The sequence below is a fragment of the Chiloscyllium plagiosum genome, chromosome 3 (genome assembly GCF_004010195.1).
Source record: "Chiloscyllium plagiosum isolate BGI_BamShark_2017 chromosome 3, ASM401019v2, whole genome shotgun sequence".
NCBI classification, from domain to species: Eukaryota; Metazoa; Chordata; class Chondrichthyes; order Orectolobiformes; family Hemiscylliidae; genus Chiloscyllium; species Chiloscyllium plagiosum.
The window spans coordinates 92,617,460-92,645,062 of NC_057712.1; the positions used below are offsets into that span (position 1 = coordinate 92,617,460).

At 36.6% G+C, this 27,603-nt stretch overlaps 2 protein-coding genes across 7 annotated transcripts in view; one reads left to right on the forward strand and one right to left on the reverse strand.

Moving 5' to 3' along the window:
- LOC122547397 (bcl-2-associated transcription factor 1-like) overlaps nucleotides 1-12,726 on the forward strand; it is a 71,943-nt gene extending 59,217 nt beyond the window's left edge. For 2 of the 5 annotated variants that reach the window (XM_043686026.1, XM_043686033.1), the window contains exons 10-12: nucleotides 5,115-5,270; nucleotides 6,113-6,341; nucleotides 12,269-12,726. In XM_043686026.1, the coding sequence (XP_043541961.1) occupies nucleotides 5,115-5,270; nucleotides 6,113-6,341; nucleotides 12,269-12,312 (429 nt within the window). In that variant the 3' untranslated portion in view covers nucleotides 12,313-12,726. The remainder of the gene's footprint in view (nucleotides 1-5,114; nucleotides 5,271-6,112; nucleotides 6,342-12,268) is intronic. The other 3 variants (XM_043686045.1, XM_043686040.1, XM_043686050.1) reach the window with 3 other exon arrangements.
- Nucleotides 12,727-16,573: 3,847 nt separating this feature from the next.
- The window catches only part of armc1l (armadillo repeat containing 1, like), a 31,655-nt gene continuing 20,625 nt past the window's right edge, over nucleotides 16,574-27,603 (reverse strand). For both annotated transcript variants that reach the window (XM_043686106.1, XM_043686111.1), the window contains exons 3-7: nucleotides 26,613-26,704; nucleotides 24,806-24,998; nucleotides 22,753-22,869; nucleotides 17,125-17,199; nucleotides 16,574-16,765 (exon numbers count right to left, since the gene is read on the reverse strand). In XM_043686106.1, the coding sequence (XP_043542041.1) occupies nucleotides 16,574-16,765; nucleotides 17,125-17,199; nucleotides 22,753-22,869; nucleotides 24,806-24,998; nucleotides 26,613-26,704 (669 nt within the window). The remainder of the gene's footprint in view (nucleotides 16,766-17,124; nucleotides 17,200-22,752; nucleotides 22,870-24,805; nucleotides 24,999-26,612; nucleotides 26,705-27,603) is intronic.

Consider the following 27,603-nt stretch of genomic DNA (forward strand, 5'->3'; position numbering starts at 1 on the left):
GTAGAAAAGTGTAATTAAGGCCACATTTGGATCAGTAATGAACAGGTTTGAGGAGCCGCATGATCTACTCCTGCCTTTGAACATAGAACAATACAGCACAGTACAGGCCCTTCAGCCCTCGATATTGTGCCAACCTATGAAATCGATCTGAAGCAAACTTAACCTATATTATTCCATTATCATCCGTATATTTATTCAATGACCATTTAAATGCCCTTAAAGTTGGCGAGTCTATTACTGTTGCAGGCAGGGCATTCCACGCCTTTACTATTCCCTGAGTAAAGAACCTACCTCTGACATCTGTCCTATATCATCACCCCCAGATTAAAGCTATGTCCCCTCATGCTTGCCATCACCATCTGAGGAAAAAGGCTCGCATTGTCCACCCTATCTAATCCTCTGATCATCTTGTATGCCTTTATTAAGTCACCTCTTAACCTCTTATCTCTCATGAAAAGAGCCTCAAGTCCCTTAGCCTTTCTTCATAAGACCTTCCTCTATACCAGGCAACATCATGGTAAATCTCCTCTGCACCCTTTCCAGTGCTTCTACATTCTTCCTGTAATGTGCGACCAGAACTATAGGCAATACTCCAACTGCAGCCGCATTAGAGTTTTGTACAGCTGCAGTGTGACCTCATGGCTCCGAAAGTCCACCCCTCTACCACTAAAAGCTAATACATTGAACCCTATCAATCTGGGTGGCAACTTTCAGGGATCTATGCACATCGACACTGAGATCTCTCTGCTCATCCACACTACCAAGATTCTTCCCTTTAGCCCAGTACTCTGAATTCCCATTATTCCTTCCATAGTGAATCATCTCACACTTTTTCACATTAAACTCCATTTGCCACTTTGCAGCCCAGGTCTCAGCTTATCTATGTTCCTCTGTAACTTGCAACATCCTTCCACACTGCCCACAACTCCACCGACTTTAATGTCATCTGCACATTTACTGATCCACGCTTCTACACCCTTATCCAAGTCATTTATAAAAATGACAAACAGCATTGGCCCCAAAACAGATCCTTGCGGTATACCACTGGTAACTGAACTCAAGGATGGACATTTCCCATCAACCACCACCACCCATGTCTCCATATTTTCTCAATAACCTAGCATACCACGGGGGACCTTACGAAATGCTTTACTGAAATCCATGTACACCACATCAACCACTTCACCCTCATCCATCTGTTTGGTCACCTTCTCAAAGAACTCAATAAGGTTTGTGAGGCACAACCTACCCTTCGCGAAACCGTGTTGACTATCCCCAATCAAATTATTCCTTTCTAAGTGATAATAGATCCTATCTCTTATAATCTTTTCCAACACTTTGCTCATAACCGAAGTAAAGCTCACACGTCTATAATTACCAGGTTTGTCTCTACTCCCTTTCTTGAACAAGAGGACAACATCTGCTATCCTCCAGTCTTCTGGCACTATTCCTGTAGACAATGACATAATAAAGATCAAAGCCAAAGGTACTGCAATCTCCTCCCTAACTTCCCAGAGAATCCTAGGATAAATCTCATCTGGTCCAGGGGACTTACCTATTGTCACACTTTCCAGAATTGCTAACACCTCTTCCTTGTGAACGTCAATTCCATCTAGTCTAATAGCCTGTATCTCAGTATTCTCCTCGACAACATTGTCAGTATTCACACAGGAAAGAGACAAAAAATATTCATTTAGCACCTCTCCTATCTCTTTGGACTCCATGCACAACTTCCCACAACTGTCCTTGACTGGCCTTAATCTTACTCTAGTCATTCTTTTATTCCTGATATACCTATTGAAAGCTTTTGGGTTTTCCTTGATTCTGTCTGCCAAGGACTTCTCAGGTCCCCTGCTGGCTCCTCTTAGCTCTCTCTTGAGGTCTTTCCTAACTAACTTGTAACACTCAAACATCCTAACTGAACTTTCATGTCTCATCTTCACACAAGCCTCTTTCTTCCTGTTGACTAGATTCAATTTCTTTAGTAAACCATGGTTCCCTCCCTTGACCACTTCCTCCCTGCCAGACTGTTACATGCTTATCAAGGACCCACAGTAGCTGTTCCTTGAACAAGCTCCACATTTCAGTTGTGCCCTGCAATTTCCTTTCCCTTCCTGTGCATTCTAAATCTTTTCTAATCACACCATAATTGCCTTTCGCACAACTATAACTTTTTTGCTTTGTCCCTTTCTATCGCTAAATTAAACCTAACCGAATTGTGGTCATTATCACCAAAGTGCTCACTTTCCTCCAAATCTAACACCTGGCCTGGTTCATTACCCAGTACCAAATCCAATGCAGCTTAGCCTCTTGGCCTGTCTACATACTGTGTCAAGAAACCCTCCTGCACGCATTGGATAAAAACTGACCCATCTAAGCATTTCCAGTCAATATTAAGAAAGTTAAAGGCCCCCATAACAACTATTCTTACTTTCAGTCCTATCCAGAATCATCTTTGCAATCCTTTCCTCTACATCTCTGGAACTTTTTGGATGCCAGTAGAAAACACCAACAGGATGACCTCCTTTCCTGTTTTTAACCTCAGCCCATACTACCTCAGTAGACGAGTCCTCTTCAAATGTTCTTGCTTTGTTTATTATTGCCTTGCAAAATGCCTTGTTTATTATTAACGCTGCAAGTATGAACTCTAATCCTTTGTGACTTTGTGCCTCAGTTAATAGATCAAATATTTTAACTGCTGTATTGGAATGTTAAATTTAACTTAAACATCTTTTATCATATCTAATTGTTTACAATCTAACTAGTCAACATATCACAAGTACTGCTGTGATCTGTACTCTTGATCTTAGAGTATTATGTTATCAGTAACAGTTGGTTGTTGAGAAAAAGAGACATGCAGTTGAAGTTTTTTTGTCTTACACTCATCAGGACAATTGTAAGAATAGCAAGTTGCATTTAAACAAAAACCTGGGGAAACACTGTTGCCTGGTGCATTCTACAGGGAATGTTTCCACCGATCACCGTGTACTTGCAAGCCAGTTAGCTCCTGTATTTCTCATGCTGTATAAATTATAGTTTCCTTTGAAATTTGTAATCCTGTAATGTGTCCGAATGAGTGCAAGGTGAAAAGTTTATACAGCCTGCTTCTCAGCAATCATCAACCATGTTGGAGAATTTAATCCATCCCACTTTGATCTATTTGAGTGGAATAATGATTGCACATTCAAGTTTCCATAGTTGTTTTTCTTACTGATGAGTTGGAAATTTGACATTGTATTAATCATGAATATGAGTGGTATTCATCGTTCTATGACACTAAAGACCATATTAACAATATACAAAGTCTTACCTGCTGAATATCATCCTTATCTATGTTGCAAGACTGAAAAGCAACAATCATTTCAGTTTATTAATATTCACATTGTTTTTAAATTTGTTTTGGGAGTTGCTGAGCTTTGTCACAGTCATACACTACAGTATTATTTATGTTCATTTTGTTTTTGAGAAAAAATATTTTTCACTACTAGGAAGATGACCAGGAACGTGAGCAAAGCCACAGTATTTTAGCAACATACGCATTTAAGATTTGTCATTAATTTGTTTGCTCCAAATGATTCATACGAATGTATGTAGAAGAAATAATTTTTTGGCGTAATAATATGTAGCAGAAATGAAAACATACTATCCATCTGTAAGTGAGTCAAATTGAAATATCTTTATAGACACTTACAGTTATAGCCTTGTATAAACTGCAATGATATTGAGCCTTTATATAACTTATAAGATAATGAAAACTGTTTATAAAGCACAAAATCAGTAAGAAGAGGTTGCCACGCTAAATACTGGTAAACAAATGTTAATAAATCATTAAGCCTTCAAAGACCATGTTCTTCAAAACAAGGATCATCTACTACATGTTTCTGCTGTGACACCTACCACTGGAAATGCAAAGAAATAAAAGTGCACCCAGCCCCCATAATTTAATTTGTAAATTCATCTTGTTTATGATTGTTATGACACTGGGTAAACCCCTTTGCTAATTTCAACCTGACACACAGAGAAGCTCACCTCATGCTGTAATCTGTTAAATTTTAAGAGGCAAAGAACTATCCTAGAGGTCGCTATTTAAAGTAAAAATGAACAGTTTTATTCTTTAAGTACAACAGAGAAAATTAAAACAACAGTTATTTACAACTCCTTTCTCTTAAACCTATCTTTTACCTCCTACTCTACAATACTGTTCCAATAAATTCCCTCTTAAATTTATGACAAATCAGTTTCAAATCCAATTGTCATCTCCGGATGTTGAATTTTCTCTGTAGATTTCTCTACGTCGACTTCAGTGTCCTGTTGCACAAATTTCTTATGGACAGGTACCTTTCAAAGAGTTACTCTGCTGGTAGTTGTTGCTTGGCAGCTCTTTGCTGTCCTCCCCCTAACTGTTCAAAATGTCTGGTTTTATACCCCAAAACATCGGATCATTTCATTGGTTTGACGTCATCCCAAACAAATTCAAATTCGATTGGATTTTGTATCTGGAGCATTAGTTAAACTGGCTGAATTTGAATTAGTTTTTGTTCCATGGCAGTGTAACCCCAGTTATTTATTTCAACCAAATGTTACATTTTTAAATTGTTCAGTGCAACCTGTGCTTTCAGTCAGTCCTTGCTAGCTTCCTCTCTCTAATGATGGTTTCTGAAATTTTAAAATGACTACCTTGCAATCTTCTTGGTATCCATTCTTATAAACCTAGGTTCAGGATTCATTCTTGCAAATTTATATTATACAAGTTCAATTTCAAATAAAACATTTTTAAATAATTCTTGCGAATGCAGGATAAGTTATAACCACGGCGCAAAGTTCTGAGGCTTTCATTGAAATGATCTGGTAATGTAATAGAAAATAAGTAGAATACAATGAAGGTCAAAGAAGAGAAAAGAGTATAAAGTTTTAAAAGCAGAAAATATTAAGTTTTGTTTCATTGAATCAGGATTGTTAATTATAGTAGTGACTGATCTGTTTTCTCATTGCCATCAAGCCTCCTTGACTAGCTTTTATCTCCCCCCCACTTTTGATTTACTTTCAGAAAAATATGTTAGAAAGTAAATGCAGCTGAAAAAGCATCTAATAGATTCTGTGTTTTGACCATTTAGCAGTTTCGAATAAGAGGCGGCAGAGGGAGAGCCAGAGGAACCTTCTCTGGTTCGAGTACTGTTTCCACCAGTACTGCAAACCCAAATTTTCAAAAGCGATCCAAGGAGGAAGAGTGGGATCCTGAATATACTCCAAAGAGCAAGAAATACTTCCTGGTGGGTATTGGCAATCTGTTCTAAGAATTTGTTGCTTTTTATTTTGCCCCCAGATTTGGCTACACTGGTTTGCTTAGGAGTAAGTGGGGATTTTGTTGTCTTTTATGCTAAATGAATATTGTAAATCTGCTGCTCCTGTTGTAATATTTCTTCAGTCCTGGGGGCTGTGCACATTGCTATCAATACTGAAATTGATTTATAAATATTAGTTTAAAATAATTGAAGCTATATTTTGAAAATATTCAGTCATTTAATGAAAACATTGTAAAAAATGGTTTCCCAACTTCACTGTTGCAGCTATTATGCATGGATTGTCAAATAAGGCATGTCTTAAGGGTGGATAGAATGTTGCCAATTGTTAACTCTAGATCTTTCTCATGAGACCATTTCTGGGCTTTGGCTACAGTTATTATGAAATATTCTAATCAAGAAATGAAGTAGTAGGTAGCTTCCACTCTAATAATTGACATCTTTGCTGATACTTCTTGAATGTTTAATATTTAGTTTATGCCAGCTCCAAGTGTGTTTAAATATTTATATTTGTTCAGATTTTATGCTCAGCTTCTTATGAGCTAAGATTGCTCACCCTGTAGCATTTTGCCCAGTATTTCTGATGGCTACTCGTGTATATTTAATGAAGTTAGCTTGGACCTAATGCATATTTAAAGTAGTAGTAGTTCAGATTGTTACAGTACTCAGTATACTTTTTAATGACAGGTTTGCATGTAGCTGTTCTTACCTGTATGAGTAAACGACAATCTGGTGGGGGAATTCCAGAACAAAAAAAAATAACCTGATTAAAATGGTGAAGTATTTCCTGTTCTTTTCTCTCTTCATGGTAGCATGATGACAGAGATGATGGGGTGGATTACTGGGCCAAAAGGGGAAGGGGGCGAGGTACTTTTCCAAGAGGACGTGGGCGATTTATTTTCAAAAAATCGAGCAGCAGTCCAAAGTGGACACATGACAAATATCAGGGAAGCGATGAAAAGGAGGAGGAAGAAAATGGAGGAATAGAAGATGAAGAGGAGAGAAAGGACAGACACAAAGAGGAAAAGGTATATTTTTTTGGTGAGAGCTGGATTAACACTTGGATTTTCTAAAAAAAATTGTATTTAAACATGTTTCAACAAGATTTCTGTTTTTGTTAACTTCCCTTCACATTTTCTTCTGCAGCTGGGAGGAGAGGTGGTCCAGGCCACAACCCTACCCAGATAGCCATATTGGTAGCTACTTTCATCAGGGGGTCTATCCTACTTAGGTGGAACAGTCTGTTTTCTGCTTCAGCTGGTAGCTAGGTCAAGAATTGAATATAGATTGCTATAGCCATTCAGACTTATGCTATATGTGGAGGTGACAGTAAACTATCCTTTTCTGATTCACTTTTTGAAATGTGCTGTGTAATTAGTAGTCACAGATCCAATTAAATGTCTGTGCAGGCAGTATTCTTTTTAAGGTATGAGCAATATTGAATTTTTTACAGGTCTTGTCTACAAAAGCATAATTTTATTTACACCCTTTTGTGCAAATGTTAAAATGAAATATTTTCCAACTCTGAAAATTAAAAGATGCCAAACTGATTGCTATGAAGAATCGTGTAACTCCAAACTATAGGTAAATTTCTTGTCTGTTAATATTTTGCTCGAGGAGTTTAAATGTTCTGTGCCTACATTGAAGTATTTGTTACAGAAAGGTCTGAAACTCGTGGAATATCAAATGCAACTTGTGCAATGTATCATGATGATCTGATGACTCTATCTTAGTTTACAGCTGATTCTAAATCCTTGGATAATTATCTGCTCCAATACAAACTGCTGGTGTCAAATATCATGATTACCATGCAAAATTATTTGAAGGACAGGGATCCTAAATATACATAGGACTAACAATTTCTGGAAAGCAATTACTAAGTGATCTACCAACATTACCAAACTAACTTGTCTATGATTAGATAATGCAGAGACTAATTATATCAATAACACTGAAAATTTCAATCAAAGATTTTATCTGTAGTCTTTTAAATTGGGCTTCTCAAACTGTGTTTATGTTTCGAGCCAAATCAGATTTCCTGCCTCTTTGCATAGGCACCATTTAGCAAAATCTGTTTGGATTCCAGTCGGGTAAAAACTGATATACATTTCACTTTTTTGAGTAAAGCGATAGGGAGCAAGAATAGGTTAGTCAGCCTTTGCGTCTTCTCTGCTCTCAAGGATGATGGTTGACATGACTATGGCTTTACTTCCACTTTCCTGTCAGTCCCACATAACCTTGGACTCTGTTGACAATCAAATATGTAACTTGGCCTTGAGTATATATAATGACTTGGTTTCCATTGCGCTCTATGGAAGAGAACTTCACTGACTAAAGACCTCTGAAGGAAATAATTCTGTTCCATCTCGAATGGGAGACCCCTAATTTTTAAACTCTGTCCCCTGGTCCCCTACAAGGGGAAACATCCTTTCAGCATCCTGCCTGCCTGTCAAGATCTCTCTGGATCCTGTTAGATCATTTCAGCCATGGAGATGTATAGCATGGAAACAGACTTTTCAGTCCAACTCGTCTATGCTGACCAGATAGCATAAATTAATCTAGTCCGTTTGCCAGCACTTGGCCCGTACCACTCTAAACCTTTCCTATTCATATACCCATCCAATTGCTTTTTAAATGCTGTAATTGTACCAGCCTCGCCATTTCCACTGGCAGCTCATTCCATACATCACCAGTCTTTGCGAGGAAAAAGTTGCCCCTTGGCTCCCTTTTCAAATTTTTCCCCTCGCCCTGCCCGACCTCAGAGAAAATACTTTGTCTCTTTACCCTATCCCTGTCCCTCATGATTTTATAAAACTCTATAAGGTCACTGCTCAGCCTCTGATGTTCCAGGGAAAACAGTCCCAACCTATTCAACTTCTCCCTATAGCTCAAACCCTCCAACCTTGGCAACATGCTTATAAATCTTTTCTGAATCCTTCGAAGTTTCACAACATTCTTTCGATAGGAGGGAGATCAGAATTGCACTCAATATTCCAAAAGTGGCCTAACCTATGTCCTGTGCAGCCTCAACATGACCTCCCAACACCTGTACTCAATACTCTGACCAATAAAGGAAAGCATACCAAATGCCTCCTTCACTATCCTATCTATCTGCAACTCCACTTTCAAGGAACTATGAACCTAAACTCCAAGGTTTCTTTGTTCAGCAACACTCCCCAGGACCTTACCATTAAGTGTATAAGTCCTACTCTGATTTGCCTTTCCGAAATGCAGCATCTTCCATTTATCTAAATTAAACTCCATCTGCCACTCCTTGGCCCATTTGATCAAGATCCCATTGTACTCTGAGTTAACCGTCATTGCCCACTACACCTCCAATTTTGGTGTCATCTGCAAACTTACTAACTATATCTCAATATTCACATCCAAATCATTGATATCATTCACGAAAAACAGTGGACCCAGCACTGCAACTTGTGGCACATGCCTGTTACAGGCCTCCAGTCTGCCATTATACAAATGTGCTTAACATTTCCTCAACATATGACCCATTCATTCTAGGTCAGGTGAGCCATCTCTGAAGTGCTTAACAATAATACCCTTTCTAAAGGTGAACAAAAATGATTATTACTGTACAACTATGTTCTCTAATGTCCTGGGCAACTGTATAGAGCTTTGATAGAGGTTCTGAAAAATATTCTACAAAGGACCAAATCTGCTCCTCTCCCAGCTCCATAGCATACCTGTGAAATATCTCTTTTTTTCTCTCTCTCTCTCTCTTTCTCTCCACCCCCCCAACCCCAGGACCATTTGGATGCAGACCTTCATTGTTTAACCACAATTATAAACACTCGCACCACCACCAACAGCTTCTCTTCCATCATAATTCCTGCCCACTGCATTGCTGCTACTGCTCACAACTCTGCATGTAATCCTGGGTCACATGCAACTCCCATCCTAATACATTCATCACCTCAATCTCCTGCACTACCTCCTTTCCATAGCAGCAAGATGGAATGAGTTTTGGGAAGTCACTGTTTGTGTTAAATTTTCAAGGCAGTTTCCCTGACTTAAGAAAATTCTAATCCACCAGGACATACAGCAACTGGTAACACAGCACATGCTTTATCTATGCTTTGCAGTATACAATATCAATATGTGCTCCATAATTTTAAATTTACCACAGATTACTCCTTTCTGCTCGCTGAAGGTCTCTGTACTTTGGACCTAAGATTTAGACTTGCAGTTGCAACTGCATTGATTGCAGCTATTTTAGCTTTTGTATTTTTGTTTATCTGTAGAAATTTGTTTACTAAAACACAATTTAAGACAGCAAATGGATTGGTGAGGCTAAAATGAAGTTCTCCCTTCTGTCCTAATTAATTACACGCAATAATACTTAGGATACATGCACTGACTGTGAAACTACTTTAAACAGCAGAGGAGCAAAAAAGCAAATAAAATTGAAATGGAATGTGAAAGAATTAAGTGTTGTTGTGGTTCTGTTTGCCAAGTTGGAAATTTTTGTTGCAAACGTTTCGTCCCCTGTCTAGGTGGCATCCTCAGTGTTTGAGAGCCTCCTGTGAAGCGCTTCTGTGGTGTTTCCTCCAGCATTTATAGTGGCCTGTCCCTGCCGCTTCCGGTTGTCAGTTTCAGCTGTCCGCTGTAGTGGCCGGTATATTGGGTCCAGGTCGATGTGTTTGTTGATGGAGTTTGTGGATGAGTGCCATGCTTCTAGGAATTCCTTGGCTGTTCTTTGTTTGGCTTGCCCTATGATGGTAGTGTTGTCCCAGTCGAATTCATGTTGCTTGTCGTCTGCGTGTGTGGCTACTAAGGATAGCTGGTCGTGGTGTTTCGTGGCTAGTTGATGTTCATGGATGCGGATCGTTAGCTGTCTTCCTGTTTGTCCTATATAGTGTTTTGTGCAGTCCTTGCATGGGATTTTGTACACTACATTAGTTTTGCTCATGCTGGGTATCGGGTCCTTCGTTCTGTGAGTAGTTGTCTGAGGGTGGCTGTTGGTTTGTGTGCTGTTATAAATCCTAGTGGTCGCAGTAGTCTGGCTGTCAGTTCTGAAATGCTCCTGATGTATGGTAGTGTGGCTAGTCCTTTCCAGCTCGGCTAACAGAACCACAACATCGAGCACCCGAGCTACAAATCTTCACCCAAACTTTGAGAATTAAGTGTATTTAAGTTTCATGTTAATTTCAAATTGAACCAGGAACAGTTCTCCGAACAGTAGTAGTTTAACATGTCTAATTTTAATTGTTTATTTTATCTGCTTGATGCATTAAGACAGCAAGTTTTTGGTTAAATAATGTTCCTGCATTGATTTACAAAAGTAGTGTTGAAGTGAACCGTCTTTTTAATTAACTGTGCCCTGTTTCATTATTGTGGAAAATGAATGGAGAAGGGACAAGTTATAATGCATTTTCCCTCAAGTCTCTCCGTTCTCCCTCTTTTTTTTCTCTCATTTCCTTCCTCCTCTCCTAAGAGTTCACTGGGGTAAGTTTCTATGGGCACTCAGGTCCTTGCAGTACCCAGCCCTAGAGGAAGTTGTCATTTTTGCAGCAAGACAAGATTGTTTGTCCACTTAAGGAATGATACATTACAATAGAGCCTGATCATGTCCTGACATTCATACTTCAGATAACGAGAAGTATGAATCCTGGCTTAATTTCCCTCGAACCCGGTTGCTCGGACCAGGAATTTTGCTGCCCTGGCTTAGATCTACTAACTGACTACTCCTAGTTTGAATAGTTCTAATTTCTGGAAATGTTGTGTTTGTTTGTTAATAGAGTAGGATAATGATTACAGTATCATTGTACAAAATTGTCTCCTTTGTACTAAGAATCTGGTGGTTATTTAAGAACCTGTAAAAGGCTTTAATGTAAACTGTTGTAGTATTTTTGAAACCCGGTGTATGTCTTTTTTGGATTAAAAGAACCTTAATTAAATGACAGTTTTGTGGTATAAATATATTACTATATTTTAGATTTTATTCCATTGCTATGATGGTATTATGGGTCAATTACCCTTGCTAAACTCATTATCAACCTAATTTGAATTTATTTTCTATAATTTACAAGTATAGTAAAATTGCCTGGTGAAACAGGCAAATTAAGAGCTTTTATTTTGTTCATTCCTAAAGTTGCTTATTTGAATTTCAAACTGCAGATTTTGTTTGCATCATTTTAAGATCATCCTTTAATTGGAAGTTTTACATTAACACAATTATTACAAAACTTGTGACAGCAAGTTTAATTTGTTTATTTACATATGTGATAACATTTGGTAACAAACTTTAATGTTTATTTTGGGAACTAACATTGCCTAAAAAAGTTTACTTTAAATAGCACTTTTTACACCATTTAAATTGTTCATTTTGTTACGTATTGATATATGTTCATTTCAATAATATATTTTACACTGTCAATATCTCATATTTACAGTGAGGAGTCTTTGACACTGCCATAATCTGGTTTGCCAGATAGTTCTAAGAACTGAGCAATATGGGTTTATTTTGAAGTAATTGGAAATAGTTTGAAAATGACAGGAATAAGAAGGGAGAGCATATGATCATTACGTTATAAAATTGAATGCTTGCTTTTAAATTAACAGCAATAGATTTTAAGAAAAATAAAATATAGTAGTCATACTAAAATGTAGAGGGAAGATTATTTAAAACATTAGGCATGATTTGTGGATTTTAAAATGAATTGTAAAAGACGACAATGACAAGACACTTTTAATGCTATTAGTGATATTGCATTGTATTAATCTGTGTGAATACCACTTTGTCCATCATGGTAATGCCTTAATCATGGATATTTATGAATGAAAAGCATTGAGTTTTTGAAAAATGAATGTAAAAAATTACAATGGGCTAGCCTCTGAAAATTTAACAGAAACTTTGAGCACCTCATGATCTACTTTTGTAAGATGACAGATTCCAATTTTTGTTTTCTGTATGTGTTGTATAGTTAATTTTTCTGTTTAATTCATAGGAACATCACATTTAAAGCTGTTTCCAACAGCAGGAATAAGATGAGCATCTCCCTCTGAATCGTAAAAGTGGATTTTCGTCAACCACTTACCTTTATTGATCGTTGATTTATTACCTAACATTAGCTTTTAATTAAATATTAATGTTAATTGGGGAAAACATCTTGGTAAATCTGAATTAAAATCTTCTAGTTTTTGAAGGTACTAAGTGTCTAATGTCTAATTTAATTGTTGGCTGTGAACTATCTGTATTGAGTATATAGGCAGTATTTTTTAGATATTGATAACTGCATGGCTTAAATGAAGTGGATGATCAATATATACTATAAAAAGCACAGTTTCAGAAAATAAACATCTTGTATTGTATTTGAAGGAGTAAAAGTTTGGGCCTTTTTATTGTAATTGTCTGTATTTTGTCATTTTGTTCTTGGCTTTCTCAAATAATACTTACTGAAACATTTGCCTTGTCTCCTCTTTTCTTTAAATAATGGGTTGTAGCCTACTGTTTCAGGTGGCATCCATTCTGTTCTTCCGTAACTTCTGACCAACTTGTTTCGTTAAGAACATATTAGTTGTAGGGTTAGGATATGTGGCTCCCTGAACCTGCTCCACCATACAGTACAACTGTAGGTGATCTGATTGTGGACTTTCCTGCTGTTTGCTGCTCCATAAGCATCACCTTCCTTGCTCGTCCAAACTCTGATGGAAACATTTTTGAATTGATAATTCATCCATTCAAATATTGTTTGGGAGTATGAAATCTATGCAGGTTATCAACTTCACCACTGAAAAAGAATGTAGAGTGAAGGGAAGAAAATTGAATTCTGTTACATTATTCTAGTTTTAGTAGGTACTCCGCTTCAACTTGGTTCATTTGAAAGCACTTCTGAAGTCTGAACATTACACATTAAAACCTCACTCCAGAGTTTAAAACATTATTTAGGCTGATAATCCAGTGCACCACTGTGACAAATACTGTGCATTCACCGACACACCTAGTTGAAGCTCAATCCATTCAAAGGAAGGAGTTTTGTATGGCCAATATTTATCAATAACGACAGTTATTCATTCATTTGTAAAATTCTGCTGTGTATAAACAGATGGCCAGATTGATTTTTTTTAAAAAGTGCCTTTGTACCTTCTGGGTAAGATATTATACGAATGTAAGTCATTGTTTGAATCAAAAAAATGCTCATCAGAAATCAACCATAAAATGTCAATAAATGCACTATCTAGTTGTATAGAAGGCTGTACTTTATTTTTGATGAGCAAATGAGTCAAGTTCATTTCTCTCCAGCTGGTTGATTTATGCTGCTCACAAAAGAAAATTTGTTTCCCATTCGTTTGCAAACCTTTATGCTTTTTCAATTATAATTTATTTAACTAAAAGTTAAGGTAAATGAATTGTTCAGCCACATTCTAATTTAAATTTGACTTTAATGGCTTAGTAAGCCATCCCATTCAAATGCAACTAGGGATGAGCAACAATGTGCACATCCCATGAAAGAATAAAGATACAAAAGGATAGCATTTAGGCCATCGAATGCAGGTTTTCTGCAAGAGCAACTCAGCTAGTCTGATCTGCCTATTTTAAAACTTGTGTTCCCTTGCAGCTCTGGAAACCTTTTCAGATAATTAGCTATTTGCTTCTGAAAGTAGTGATGGAACCTGTCTCCAGCACACATGTGGGCTGTGCTTTCCAGATCTGAACCAATTGTTGTTGCATTACCACAAGTTTCCCTATCATCTCTGGTTCTTTTACCAATTACCTTGTTGTTTTCTGGTTTTTAACTTTTCTATGATTGATTTCACCAATTACTGTGCCCAAACTCATGATCTTAAGCACCTCCTCTCCTGTGTGGTTGGCAGTCAAATTTTCAGCTACAGGTATATTGCATTTGTGTAGAGTGAATAATTCTGCAGAAGGAACTCTACAAGGGAATCCTTGTTATAGCCTTGCTTTTCAACTTTATCAATAATTTGTGTGATACCATTAGGATGTATCCTTAAAATTGTTGCTGGCACAAGTTAGTATTGCAGATAAATCACCCAACACCAACTTTGGAGGAATGGCCTGAATGTGGTACATATCCTTCAGCAAAGACAATGTATTACTCCTGCATTCTGTAAATGCATTTAAACAGCATGCAGTTATCATTGGGGTTCTTGAGGTGCATTAGTAGTGGCCCTACCTCACGACCAGAGGCATAGGTTTAACTTTTATCTGCTCTAGAGGTGTGTCATAACCTGTCTACTCAGAGGTGCTGTTGGGGAGCAGTTGTAGTGTCCCTACCTCTGAGCCAAGAGGCCCAGATTTAAGTCCCAGCAATTCCCAGAGGTGTGTGATGACATGATTATACATTACCATCATACAGTTACCTATTTATAGATCTAGAACAGCAGGAGCTGGGGAATTATTGGTTTCACAACACCAGTTTTTCACTTTCAATTAGTTGTAAATTTCTAGCTAGGGCAGTTAGAAATATTATTCATGCTCTATAGAATGCCTTGTCCGAGCCACATTTAGAAAACTGTGCCTGTTATTTACTTAATTTGGTGAGAGATGTTGTGACTGTGGCCTTTTATACAACTCCCACTCTACAAAGGGTTTAAATGATAATTTCCAAAATTACACATTGTCCAATTAATACCTTGTTTGTCTTATTAAATAAAATTCACAGTTCCCTCGTTCTGCTGGCATTGTTATTTGCATTGTTGGGATGTCACTTGGGTAGCATAAGATGGTTCAGTTACTGGGAACAAGGGTCACAATGAGAGAGGGGTTCAGAATAACATATGGAGAAGGGACCTTCTTGGAGGATGGAATCTGTAAAACCTCTGAGGCAGCATACTTGAGCATCTTTAAGGTGGAGGAGGTAGATTCTTGACAAATGTTCTTGAGTGTTGAAGAGTATTAGCTGTACCTAATTATAGCCAATTCAAACATGGGCTAAAAAGCTGAATTCCAGAAGTGAGGAAACACCACCACCTGCAAGTCTCCCTCCAAGGCACTCACCATCCTGACTTGGAAATATATCACCACTCCTTCACTATCACTGGGTCAAAATCCTGGAATTCCCTCCCTAAGGGCACTAAGAGTCAACTGACGGAGGTGGATTACAACAGTTCAAGAAGGCAGCTCACAAACACTACCTCAAGAGCAACTAGAGATGGGAATAAATGCTGGCCGGCCAGCCAGCCAGCGATGCTCACATCCCATGAATGAATAAAACAAATCTCCAATAAGAGACAATTTAATAACTGCTACATGATATTCAATGGTGCTACCATCATTGAATCCCCATGATCAATATCCTTGGGGTTATCATTGACTAGAAGCTCAACTGGACTTTCCATATAAATGCAGTGGCCATAAGAGCTGGTCAGAGGCTTAAGAATACTGTAGTAAGTAACTAAACATCTGACTACAAGACAAGTCAGGAATGTGAGACAATACTTCCTATCTGCTTGGATGGGTGCAATTCCAACAATGCACAAGCTTCACATCATCCAGGATTGGTCGATTGGCACCACATCCACAAATATTCACTCCTTCCACCACTTTCACTCAATAACAACAGTAATCTTGAAAACCAATTATGATTGATGAAAGTTCCTATGATTTTTAAAGTATGATAATCATTTGAAGATACAGTCAATGAAGTCTACAAATGGTTGATCATTACTTTCGTTGGCCATTGTGAAGCATACATGTTTTAAGTATCAAAATCTTGATATTAACATCATTGAGACCGAATGTAGAGTAGTAGGATTAGGGGAAAACCATTTTTTCAATTAAGAGTTTAGACTTTTTTAAGATGCATTATAGTCAAAGAATTAATTCATACCAGAGTCAAGAACGTAAATAGGAGTAAACATTGTTCCATGAAACCTGCTCTTTCATTCAGTAAGAATGGAATGCAATATTTAAATATATATTTTAATTCCATTTTGGAATTAAAGTTTTAATTCTGAACCATACTGATTATTTTATAACAATTTGTAATCAATAGTAACAATGTAAACAATTCAACAGTACTGTTCCTATAACATTAATCAAAATAATACAAACTTTTTTAGATAACCAATACAATAGAATTGACGACAATAGAAATTCAGGAAATAAATTCAGTAGAGATGTCCAAACCCATGTTAATTCAAATGAAAAGGTACAAAGACAAGTATTGTTTAATTAAGTTACACATGAAACCTAACCAAATGTTTATGACCATGTGCCACCAGTAGTATCTATTTAACACAAATGATGAAAAACACTTGCCATCCCCAAAACTTTTATAATTTGTTTATTACCAGTAGAAAGTTTTGGTTAGAAAGTTTGCAGCTGCATTTAACCAAGTTCCATTTGTGTTTTCCTTTGCACCAGTTTGTGAAATAGCTTTATTATGCTGTATTTCTGGGCTTTCATCCTCAGGAAGATAATCAGGCAAATTCAGACTTTCTACTATTTTTGCATTACTGGTGCAAAAAGGAATGATATCCTGTAAAACAAGATACACAGTATAAATATTTATATGATCATTGAACCTGGTTATTTACATTTTTGGTTTTAGTTTTCAAATGAATTTATGTATAACAAACATGATTCGTGATGCAATTTTCATTGAGCACCATGCTGACTTGCCCTTCTTGCATGGTCTTCCATACTGTTAATTTTAGATAAAATTTAAAGAGGTTAGTAACATAAAACTCAAGTGTAGAAGTTCATATTTGGCATTGATGACTTCTTTTCATGGTGATTAGCTTCTCCACAAGCTCAGGCAGCACTTTGTAATGTGGCTTACAAATATATGAAAGGATAGCTCAAAACAACATTATATGTAATATATATTCATTTTACCTCTTTTCCATCCTTGTTTTTCACAACTTGATAAGCTTGTAATATTTTTGTTGCTGTAATTGCTGACGCAAGAGACTGTTGTAAAATAAAAACATTACAAACGATTCAGTTTAGTTGTGAAAAATAACTTGTTTTGTATGAAATTGATTTGCTTGATATGTAACAAAAATAAGTTGTTCACAAGGCCATTTCATCAAAAACAATACTTTCATGGCAAACAGGATGCCATTATTACAATTCTATGTCAGTTCATGGGCATTAATGTTTATAAGAATCTCAGAATTATTACTGCACAGAAGGAGGCCAGTTAGCTCATCATGAATACATTGGCTCTCTTAATGAGCATTATGACTCCGTGCCATTCTCTTTTTTTCCCCCACCCTCTATAATCCTGAATATGGTGTCAATTTAAATAATCATCTAATGCACTTTTACATGCTTCCATTGAACCTGTCTCCACCACACTTGCAGCACTACTCCTTGCTATATGTTTTCCACATCACGTCTACTTCATTTGCAAATAACTTGCATCTTTTACCTTTCATTCTTGATCTTGTTATGAGGGGGGACAGTTTCTCTTTATGTATTTTATCTAGCACCTCTAACTTTTGAAAACTTTATGGTCTGGTAAGTCATAGTGACTTAACCTTTATAAATAAAACAAAGGAGCTGTATGCTTTATTAATTTCTCACTGTAATTTTTCATCTCTTGCACTGTCACCTTCAGTGACTTATGCATATCTTTACCCAGGTTTCTCAGCTCCCACATACCCTTTCAGGTAGTGCCCTTTATACTATATCTCCCATGTTATTTCTATAAAAATCCATTATCTCACCTCTCTGCACTGAACATCAGCTGTCACTTAGCCACCCATTCCAACAACTTGTCAATATCCCTTTCTAGTTTTCCACTGCTCTCCTCACAGTTTACAATGCTTCCAAGTTTTTCATCTCTTGCAAACCTGGAAACTGTCCTCTGCACACCAAGATCTAGATCATTAATATTAATCAGGGAAAGCAGGAGTCCCAGGACTGACCCCAAGGAAGTCCACTACAAACCTGAAAAACATCCATTAATATTATTCATTGTTTCCATGTAGCTACTGTCCCATTTATTCCAATAACTATAACCTGGCTCATAAATCTGATGTGTGGTACTGTATCGAACACCTTTTTGAAATCCATATACACCTATTATCAATACCATTACCCTCCCTCATCAACACTCTGTTACTTCTTGAAAAATATCTGGTAAGTTTATTAAACACAACTTTTCCTGAAGAAAGTCATTCTAGCTCTTCCTAATCAACTCATATTTTTCCAAATGGCTATTAGTTTCCCACATAATTGTTTTAAGAATAAAACCAAAATTTGCAAGAGCTGGAAATCCAAAAGAGAAATTTCTGGAGAAACTCAGCATCTGGACAGAAAGCAGAGTCAATATTTCAGGCCTAGTGACCCTTCATCAGAACTGTGGTGTGACCACCTCTAAATGTGTTATTTTAAAAAAAGTGGTTTCCTACTTCATGGATACACAACAGTGAGGTTACCTTCTTGGAACAGATACTCAGTGTATTTCATAAATGGGAAGAGATTATAAAGTTTAGATTTACAAAGGAACCTCGGTGTCCATATTAATTAGTCACTGAAGACTAACATGAAGGTGCAGAAGGCAATTAAGTGGGCTAATGGTATGAGAGCCTTTTTCATAAGAGGATTTAAATTCAGGAGTAGCAAAGTCTTGCTTCAGTTATATTGATTAGACTGACTTAGAGTCATCACTGTAGTTGGGGTCCCCTTGCATTAGAATGTTTATTGTCATTGAGATAGTTTCAACAGACCTGTTCCCAGGAAAGTGGACTAACCAAGTGATGAGAGATTGGGGAAATTCGTCATGTATTCATAAAAGTTTTGAAGATGGAGAAATAATCTCATTGAAACCTCCAAAATATTTAAATACGGGGTAGATGAAGGTTAAGATGGCGGATCTGATCAGGGATACAATTTCGAAGTAAGGGGCAAGTCATTAGTGAGGATTTGTTTTATATACAGAGCTTTGCGAATCTTTGGATTTCCCTACCAGTGGGCTTGGAAGTAGAGATTAGTATTTAGAAATATGTCGATAATGTCCAGGAATATGGCATTTATGTGGGAAAATGACATTAAGTGGATGATCATCAATAACTGTATTCATGGAGTGGAGGAACCGGTGTTGGAAGTGGAGTGTTAAATGTGTTGCATAACACTGTAATCTTTTGCTATAAATTCTGTGTCTTATGGTCCTACTCCACAAGCAGCTGATGAAGGAGCAACGCTCCAAAAGCTAGTGCTTCCAAATAACCTGGTGTTGTGTTGGACCATAACCTGGTGTTGTGTGATTTTTAACTGTATTCTTGGAGATAGTGGATGCATTGGTAGTAATCTTCCAATGCTCCTTAGATTCTGGAAAGGTCCCAGAGGATTGAATAACTGCTAATGTAACACTTTTATTTAGTGAGGAAAGAGACAAAAGAAAAGTAATTATAGGCCAGTTAGCTTAACATTTGTTATTAGGAAAATGTGACAGTCTATTGTAAAGGATGTTTATAAACAGCATTTAGAAATGTATAATACAATCAAGCAATCAGCATGGCTTCATGAAGGGGGATATCATGTCTGACAAATTTACTAAATTATTTGAGAAAGTAAAAGCAATATTGATAAATAAGATGCAGTGAATATCACATTTGGATTTTCAGAAATGTTTGGGATAAGGTACCACACGTTAGGCCACTTAAGAGAATAGCTCACGGTGTTGGAGATAGTGCATTAGCATGGACAGAGGATTGGTTAACTAATAGGAGACAGAGTTGAGATAAGAGGGGCATTTTCAAGGTGAAACCTGTAATTAGTGGTGTGCCAAAGGGATCAGTGCTGGAGTCACAATTATTTACAACATATAAATGACTTGGATAAGGAACATGAACGAACAATAAACAAGTTTGCAGATGATATGAAAATGGGTGGGAAGCCAAGTGGTGAGGATGACTACAGTGGGATATGGTCAGGTTAAGGTGAGTGAGCCAAATTTGGCAGCTGGAACATAATGTGGGGAAATATGAGGCTTTATACTTTAGCAGGAATAGAAAGCTAAATATTATTTAAAGGGAGAAAGATTTCAGAAAGCTACAGAACAGATAGACGAGGACTCTGAAATCTATGAATCAGAGAAAGCTAACATCCCACTACACTGGGTAATAGGTAAGGAATATTGACCCTTATTTCAAACAAAATGCAGAATAAAAATAGGGAGTTTTACTAAAACTGTACAAGGTGCTAGTCAGCCCTTAGGTAAAATGCTCTGAATACTTTTGGGCCCTTTATCTAAGGAAGGATAGACTGTCAATAGAGGCAGTCCAGCGAAGGTTCACCAGGTTGATACCAGAATGGAAGGACTATCTTATGTAGAGATTTGAGTAAACAGGGCTTGTACTGTTGGAAAATAGAAGAATGGGAGGCAACTTTATTTAAACATTCTTAGGAGACTTGACAGGGTAGATGCGGAAAAGTTGTTTCCTTTTATGGGAGAGTCTAGGACCAAAAGGCATATCTAGAATAAGGGGTTACACATAACGACAGAAACGAGGAGGAATTTTTCTCTCTGAGGATTGTGAATCTATAGAATTCTTTACTGTAGGGGGCTGTTGAGGCTGGATCATTGAGTATACATTCAAGGCTGAGACAAAATTTTAATCAGTAAGGGAATCAAGAGTAATGGGGAAAAGGCGGGAAAGTGGAGTTGAGGATTATCAGATCAACCATGATCTCATTGAATGGTGGAGCAGACGTGGATTGAATGGCCTCCTTCTGTGTATTTTAGTCTTATACAGTTGCAAGTCTTTTTCTTTTTAAAACAATCTGGATAATGAAATAAAAAGGGATGTTTTAAAAACATCCACATAAAAATACGTACATAATGTGGTATTGCACGATAGTGAAATAAAACACATTACAATTATACACAAAACAAAGATCCTCGTTATTCAGAAGTCTGGTATTCACTGTGGGAAGGGTAGGGAACATGATGAAATTTGACTTTGGCACATGCACAAGATGCACAGTAGCAGATCAATCATCCGTTTATAACCCTATCCTTTTTTTTATTTCCATGAGCTTCAATTATAAATTGCATCATACATTGCAACTGTCTGATCAGCTGACAGAAAAATGCTACCAGACTTCCTCTGATTGATAAGTGCAGCACAACAAATTTTGTAAAAACACAAAATGATCAAAGCCTACTTGGCACAACTAGCCCACGTCATTTATGCTTCATTTCATCCATTCTTCCTCATCTAAATTATTAGCATTAATCCTCTTTTTTTCTCATGTGTTCGACTATCTTTTAATTGCACTCAAACCTAAAGTTTGTTCTTCTCACCAATGCCTGTGTAAAGGAATGTCCTTTGAAGTCATTATTTGATTTCTAATTGGCTACTTCATCAAACCTTTTTCTATTTTCTTCAGTGAGATTCCATTACCTTTCCTACAGCTGAAGGTAAACTGACTGATGCATGGTTCTCTGAGCATCTTAAATCTCTATTTAAGAAATGAGATAGACATTAGCCGACCATACTCCTCTGCCATTACAACTTTATCAAATTAATTATTAAATATGTGCAATAGCACTGCAACTATCGCTGTCCCAGATTATTTTAAATGTATGATTGCAAGCTATCTGGATCAGGGATATTATCTGAATTTGATAAATTTAATATTTCTTACTAATTTAATTATTTCTAATCTCTTCTGATTTCATGCCCACCTGATCTATCTATCTGGCAAATCTGACAACTTTGACTAATTGATTATTTAATATTTCTATCATTTCGTTATTGCTGCTGGGACTTTATCCTGTCTATCCATTAGTAGCTAGTGGTTCTATTCCTATCCTCATCTCCTCCTTTGATTTCTATAATGGTAAACCATGTTAATACTTTTCATTACATTCCATGATAATTTAACTTTGTTATTCCTCTTTACCTTCCTAATTGTTTATGATTTCTCTCCTACATCAGTACACACGCCATGTACCAATGCAACTTTTCACCCAGCACAGACACAATGGAATGATTGGCCTCTCTCTCTGTGCCACGTCTTTTCTATGATTGTATGGAACTTGAGCAATCTATCAAATTGAATTACTGCTTTAATTTCCTGTAAATACATACCAAGAACATCTTCAGGACCAAATATTCAAGGTATGTTCACATAAATAAAGAAGCCTTCCACATTACTTTCATAATAGCACATTCACAGCAGCAAAGGAACCCATTCAGCCCATCTTCTTCATGCTAAGAAAGTGCTATATGGCATAATCCCACTGTTAACTCTAAATTGCAGCACTTCCAGTGCATATGAAATTAGGTTTTAAATGTGGCAAGGGTTTCTCTACTACAGTTGCTGGGAATGAATTGCAGACCTTCACCAGCCTCTGGGTATGAATTTAGCTGTTTCTGATCAGAGAAGTATATGTGTTTACTGCTTCTGTGTGTGCATGGGACTTCAATACAGATATTAGAATCAGTAATAAACATGCCAAATCAGAGATTAAAGCCCAAAATCAGCCAGAAATTTTAAAATTCTCACCTCAACTTTAAGATCAGAATAGATTCTGATGACACAACGCTGAAGAGCTATTTGGAATGTAAAGCTAATGACACCATTAACTTTTAATAAAGCTTCTTCACAGATATTTTGGCTATCCTGCAAAATATTAGAAAAAAAGGTTTACGATCAGCATATTTTAATTTTGCTATCACAAAATACAATCGGACATGAAACACAATAAAATATTGATGAGAGGTATCACTTGTAGGAATCTCAGCCCCTGCATTTAATAACTAACAGATTCCAAATTCCACTTTTACTCAATCACCAGAGTATCTCTGTTCATGCTAACTACGTATAGTAATTTTCAATGAGTGAAATACATTTTTATAAGTTTAAGATCTGAAGTTTGGAAATAATTTGAGGCTAGGAATATTGACCCTCTATTACTGGTAGCTCATGTTAAGCATGCAATTGGGTTAACAGTTTCCAGTGATTTTATACATTGCAAGTTACCTCTCATAGGAAAACTACTCCTAAAGTATTATCTTTTACTAATTTAGAGTAATTTAGCACGGAATCAGACCCTTCGGTCCAACTTGTCCAGGCCGACCATGTTTCCTAAACTGAACTAATCACATTCCCATGCGTTTGGCCCATATTGCCCTAAACCTTTCCTATTCATGTATCAATCCAAATGTTGTAATTGTATTCGCCTCTACCACTTGTTCTGGAAGTTTGTTCCATATATGCACCATACCTCCCACCTTAAACCCATTAGTTTTTAAACTCCCCTACCTGGGGAACAGACCTTGGCTATTCACCTTATTTATCTATCGCACTCATGATTTTATAAACCTATTTAAGGTCATCCCTCAGACTTCTACGCTCCAGTGAAATAAATTCCAGCCTATCTAACCTCTTGTTATAACTCAAACCCTTCAATCTCAGTAGCATCTTTGTAAATTTTTTCTGCCCCCTTTCCAGTTTACTAACATCCTTCCTATAGCAGGGCAATCAGAATTGTATGCAGTACAAACGTGGCCACACCAATGCCTTGTACAGCCACAACATGACGTCAAGACTGCACATGTAGCCAGTATGCTGAAAACAATTATTCTTGCAAACCCTATTCACTTCACTTTAACATTGGGAGAGGGAACAATTCTAAGAATTGTTGATTGCTGCTTTAATGCAATTATAGATTTATATAGTGACATGAACCATTTACGTACATTTCTTTTTACAATAGGTAATTTTTCTCATCACTAATTTTGATGGTCAGAAAATCATGCACGCACAAATTTATGGTCTGCACTGCTGGTTGGAAAGGCTCTCTGCTTGGACCAGATAGTTGGAAAATTACATATTACATTTACTTATTTTTTAAAAATCTGATAAACTCTCATAGAAAGATTCTAAGTCAAAGCATTGCATTGATCTACAATTTCTATAAACTCTCTCAAAGAAGGTAATACTAAAACACATAATACAGTTCTTTTAAAAATAGTAATTATCAGAATATGAAAGCATGACTGCAAGATCCCAAAATAAATACTGGCTAGGTTGTCAAAAAAACTGACCTTTTGTGTAATACTATGAGATCTTCAAGTTCACCTGAAAAGGAAAACATGGTACCTCAAATAGTAAGATCCATGGTTCTGCACAGGTGTCTGTCTACATTTTTCCGAGTCTTTGGAGTGGATTTATAATCTTTTGACTTGATAGCGAGAATGCTATTACTGAGTTATAAATGATATTCTCTTCCAAAGCTCTGGAATTCCTTCACACAATTCTCTGAATAATCTACAATATCTGACTATTTTTAAAAAACTGTATTTGCACAAAGAAACAAAGTTTTACAAACCATTTGATACTGCCTTCTCATCTATTAAAATACTGCTCTTGAAGTCCCAATTATTAACTGCAAAGAATTTCAAAGCTCAAAACTCATTAGACCATATTTCACATAATAAACCTAAAAATTGAGAGAGAGAATATAACTATTTTAATAGGATTTGCACATTTTTCCCAAACTAATCATTTAAATTTCTGTGTTGTTGAAAGCAGAGATAATTCAATCAATTCTCACCATGTTATGTAGTCCATCTATTTGTAGTGTGATTGTTTTTGCTTTCTTAATTGTGCTGTTAACGAAAAACTGGGCTGGCACACGTTTTGTACTGCTAGAATTATGAATTCTTGCTTTGACAGTCTGTACAGGCTTCTTCAACAGTTCATAAATTTCTGTTGCCAAAACGTTGATGCCTTCTGATGTGTCGTCCCTATCACAAAAATGGGCAATTATACAAGCATCAACATTTCACAATTTTATAAATGAGTAACTAAAGAGTAGCTTGAACTATACTTCAGAGAACAAAGCTATGATGAATACAATGCAGGTTAAACAGACACATTGATGCCACCAACACTTCCACAGAGCTTGACCAAATGCTAAATTTTCTTTCAGAGGGAAAAATTAAAACCAGAAGCCACTGAGAAAGAAGAATAGGTGAAAATAAGTCTGACTTCTCCAACTCCTTTTAGCTAATCTTCGAGTGACAATGACAGACATTTGTTAATTTTCTCAGTTCTGGATGGAATGTGAAATGAGTGAAAAGTCAAAGTTTGTGCGAAGATTTGTAGCTCGGGTGCTCGTTGTTGTGGTTCTGTTCGCCGAGCTGGGAATTTGTGTTGCAGACGTTTCGTCCCCTGTCTAGGTGACATCCTCAGTGCTTGGGAGCCTCCTGTGAAGCACTATGATGGAACAGTTAAAGAGATGCTGATTGCATTACTGAACAATTAGCATTTCATGTTTGCAGTTACATGCAACAGTGGGTGTTCAATCTGAACTAGAACTTGAAAGAGGAAAATTTCCTATTCAGAATTTTGGTCTCGTTTTGACTTGAACTGAATTAACTGCACCAATAATTGTGAATACAGGATCTCCAGACATTAAGGGCATATTTTTTGACTTCAGTTGAAAATAAAGTAGTTGTAATTAGACTAGCTGAAAGAAAGTGTTCTCCTCAACCTAATTGTATCTCAGACAGACAGCTAGCATCATCATAATAAACACAAAAATTATTTGGTGGGTTTCCAATTCCATGTTGTCGAGCACAGCAAACAATTAATTGAGGCTGCATTTGAGCTGTTTGTGAAGTACCATATTCTCTAACAATCCAAAACATTTAGTTGAGATAGAAGGGTGCAATATGAGGAAGAGATTTTGTCTACATCATTCCAACGCCATGTAGCTTAATCTGCTCTAAGTTTTGGCATTGGCTCACTGTTATCAAAATGGGAAAGAGAATCTGTGTTCAAAGGAAGAAGAAATAAAACAAACATCAAAGCTGTTAACCTTTATGAAGATCAAGGTGAAAGTTCACAATGGTTGCTTTGTCATTTATACATTGTCCATCCAAGTTGAATATTAATGCCTGAGCAATGCGAAGGTGGAAAAGCCTCAGAATAATCCAGCACAAGTCTACATTATGCTATGTGAAGAAAAAGGCCACCATAACTATTCCTTAAAAACAGCCTAATCATAATTGTATGTAATGGCAACAACAAACACAAGGAGCAAAGACTGTCCAAAACAGTCGGCAAGCCTATATACTGCACATGAAGATGGCAGTCAAAATTTTCACTTCGCCTAAATAAACTATATAATTTCTGCCTTTACACTTGAACTAATGACTAGATTCAATGCAGCCGATAGGTAAAGAAATAGAAATTTAGTGACATTTTTAAAAGTTTAGAAGCTTTAAATATGGTAATTCCAAAAATCATACTAAAAGCATGTTAAGAATAGCTATCACTGAAAACTAGAACTTACATTGAATGTTACAATTCTCTCAAATGCACAGAATTTTCCACGACTGGTAGAAGTCACTTACCTTTTCTGTAGTCTCTCAAGATTGCTCACCAATCCTAACTCATTTTTCATTATCTCTCTATTAGAGGGACATTCTGCCAGATTATGCAGTGCCTAACAGGATTATACAACACCAGTCAAAATGATCCAAAAGAAATATAACAAATAACAGTATAATTCATATTTAATTATATAATATGAAAACAAAACTACTAGCAAGATAATTCATTATGCAGTCTGAGTGATCTTAAAATGAAAAGGCATTAATTCTCAAAGTTTTTTTGGGAGGGGGATGTTTGCAGTTCTATTTCACCCACATAAGAAAATTAAATACAACAATTATCAAAAAATTGGAGGTTTAGAAGGAGTATAAGAAATCTTCTGAATTCATCCAATATTGGAAACATACACCTATATTTCACAAGAATTCTCTATGGGTAGACTGGTAGATGCTTAGTGATGAGAATACAATTGCAATCAAAAAAGTGTGGCACTGGAAAAACATAGCTAGTCAGGCAGCATCCGAGGAGCAGGCAAGTTGACTTTTTGGGCATAAACCCTTCATTAGGAATGTGGTGAAGGGTTTACGTCAGAAATGTCAACTCTCCAGCTCCTTGGATGCTGCCTGACCGGCTGTGCTTTTCCAGCCCTACACTTTTTGACTCTGATCTCAAGCATCTGCAGTGCTCACCTTGTCCTAGAATACAGTTCCAGCTTGGTAAATACCTTATGGTGTTGTTCTGAAAACAATGGAGTAAATATGCACAATTTTCAGTCTGAGAAAGTTAATGTTGGTAAAAAGTGCTGGATGGTGTAATCGCTTCTTACACATTTGACTCACCAGAAGTAAATTCAATGGCATTACAGAAAATCAAGCAATTTTTTTTTTAATAGATATTTTTATTAGAAATTTAACATTTTTACAAGTTTACAAAAATAAACAAAACTCTCAGATATAAACATTGATATACAATTAGCTCAAATATACAATAGCCAAAATTTGACAAAAAAAA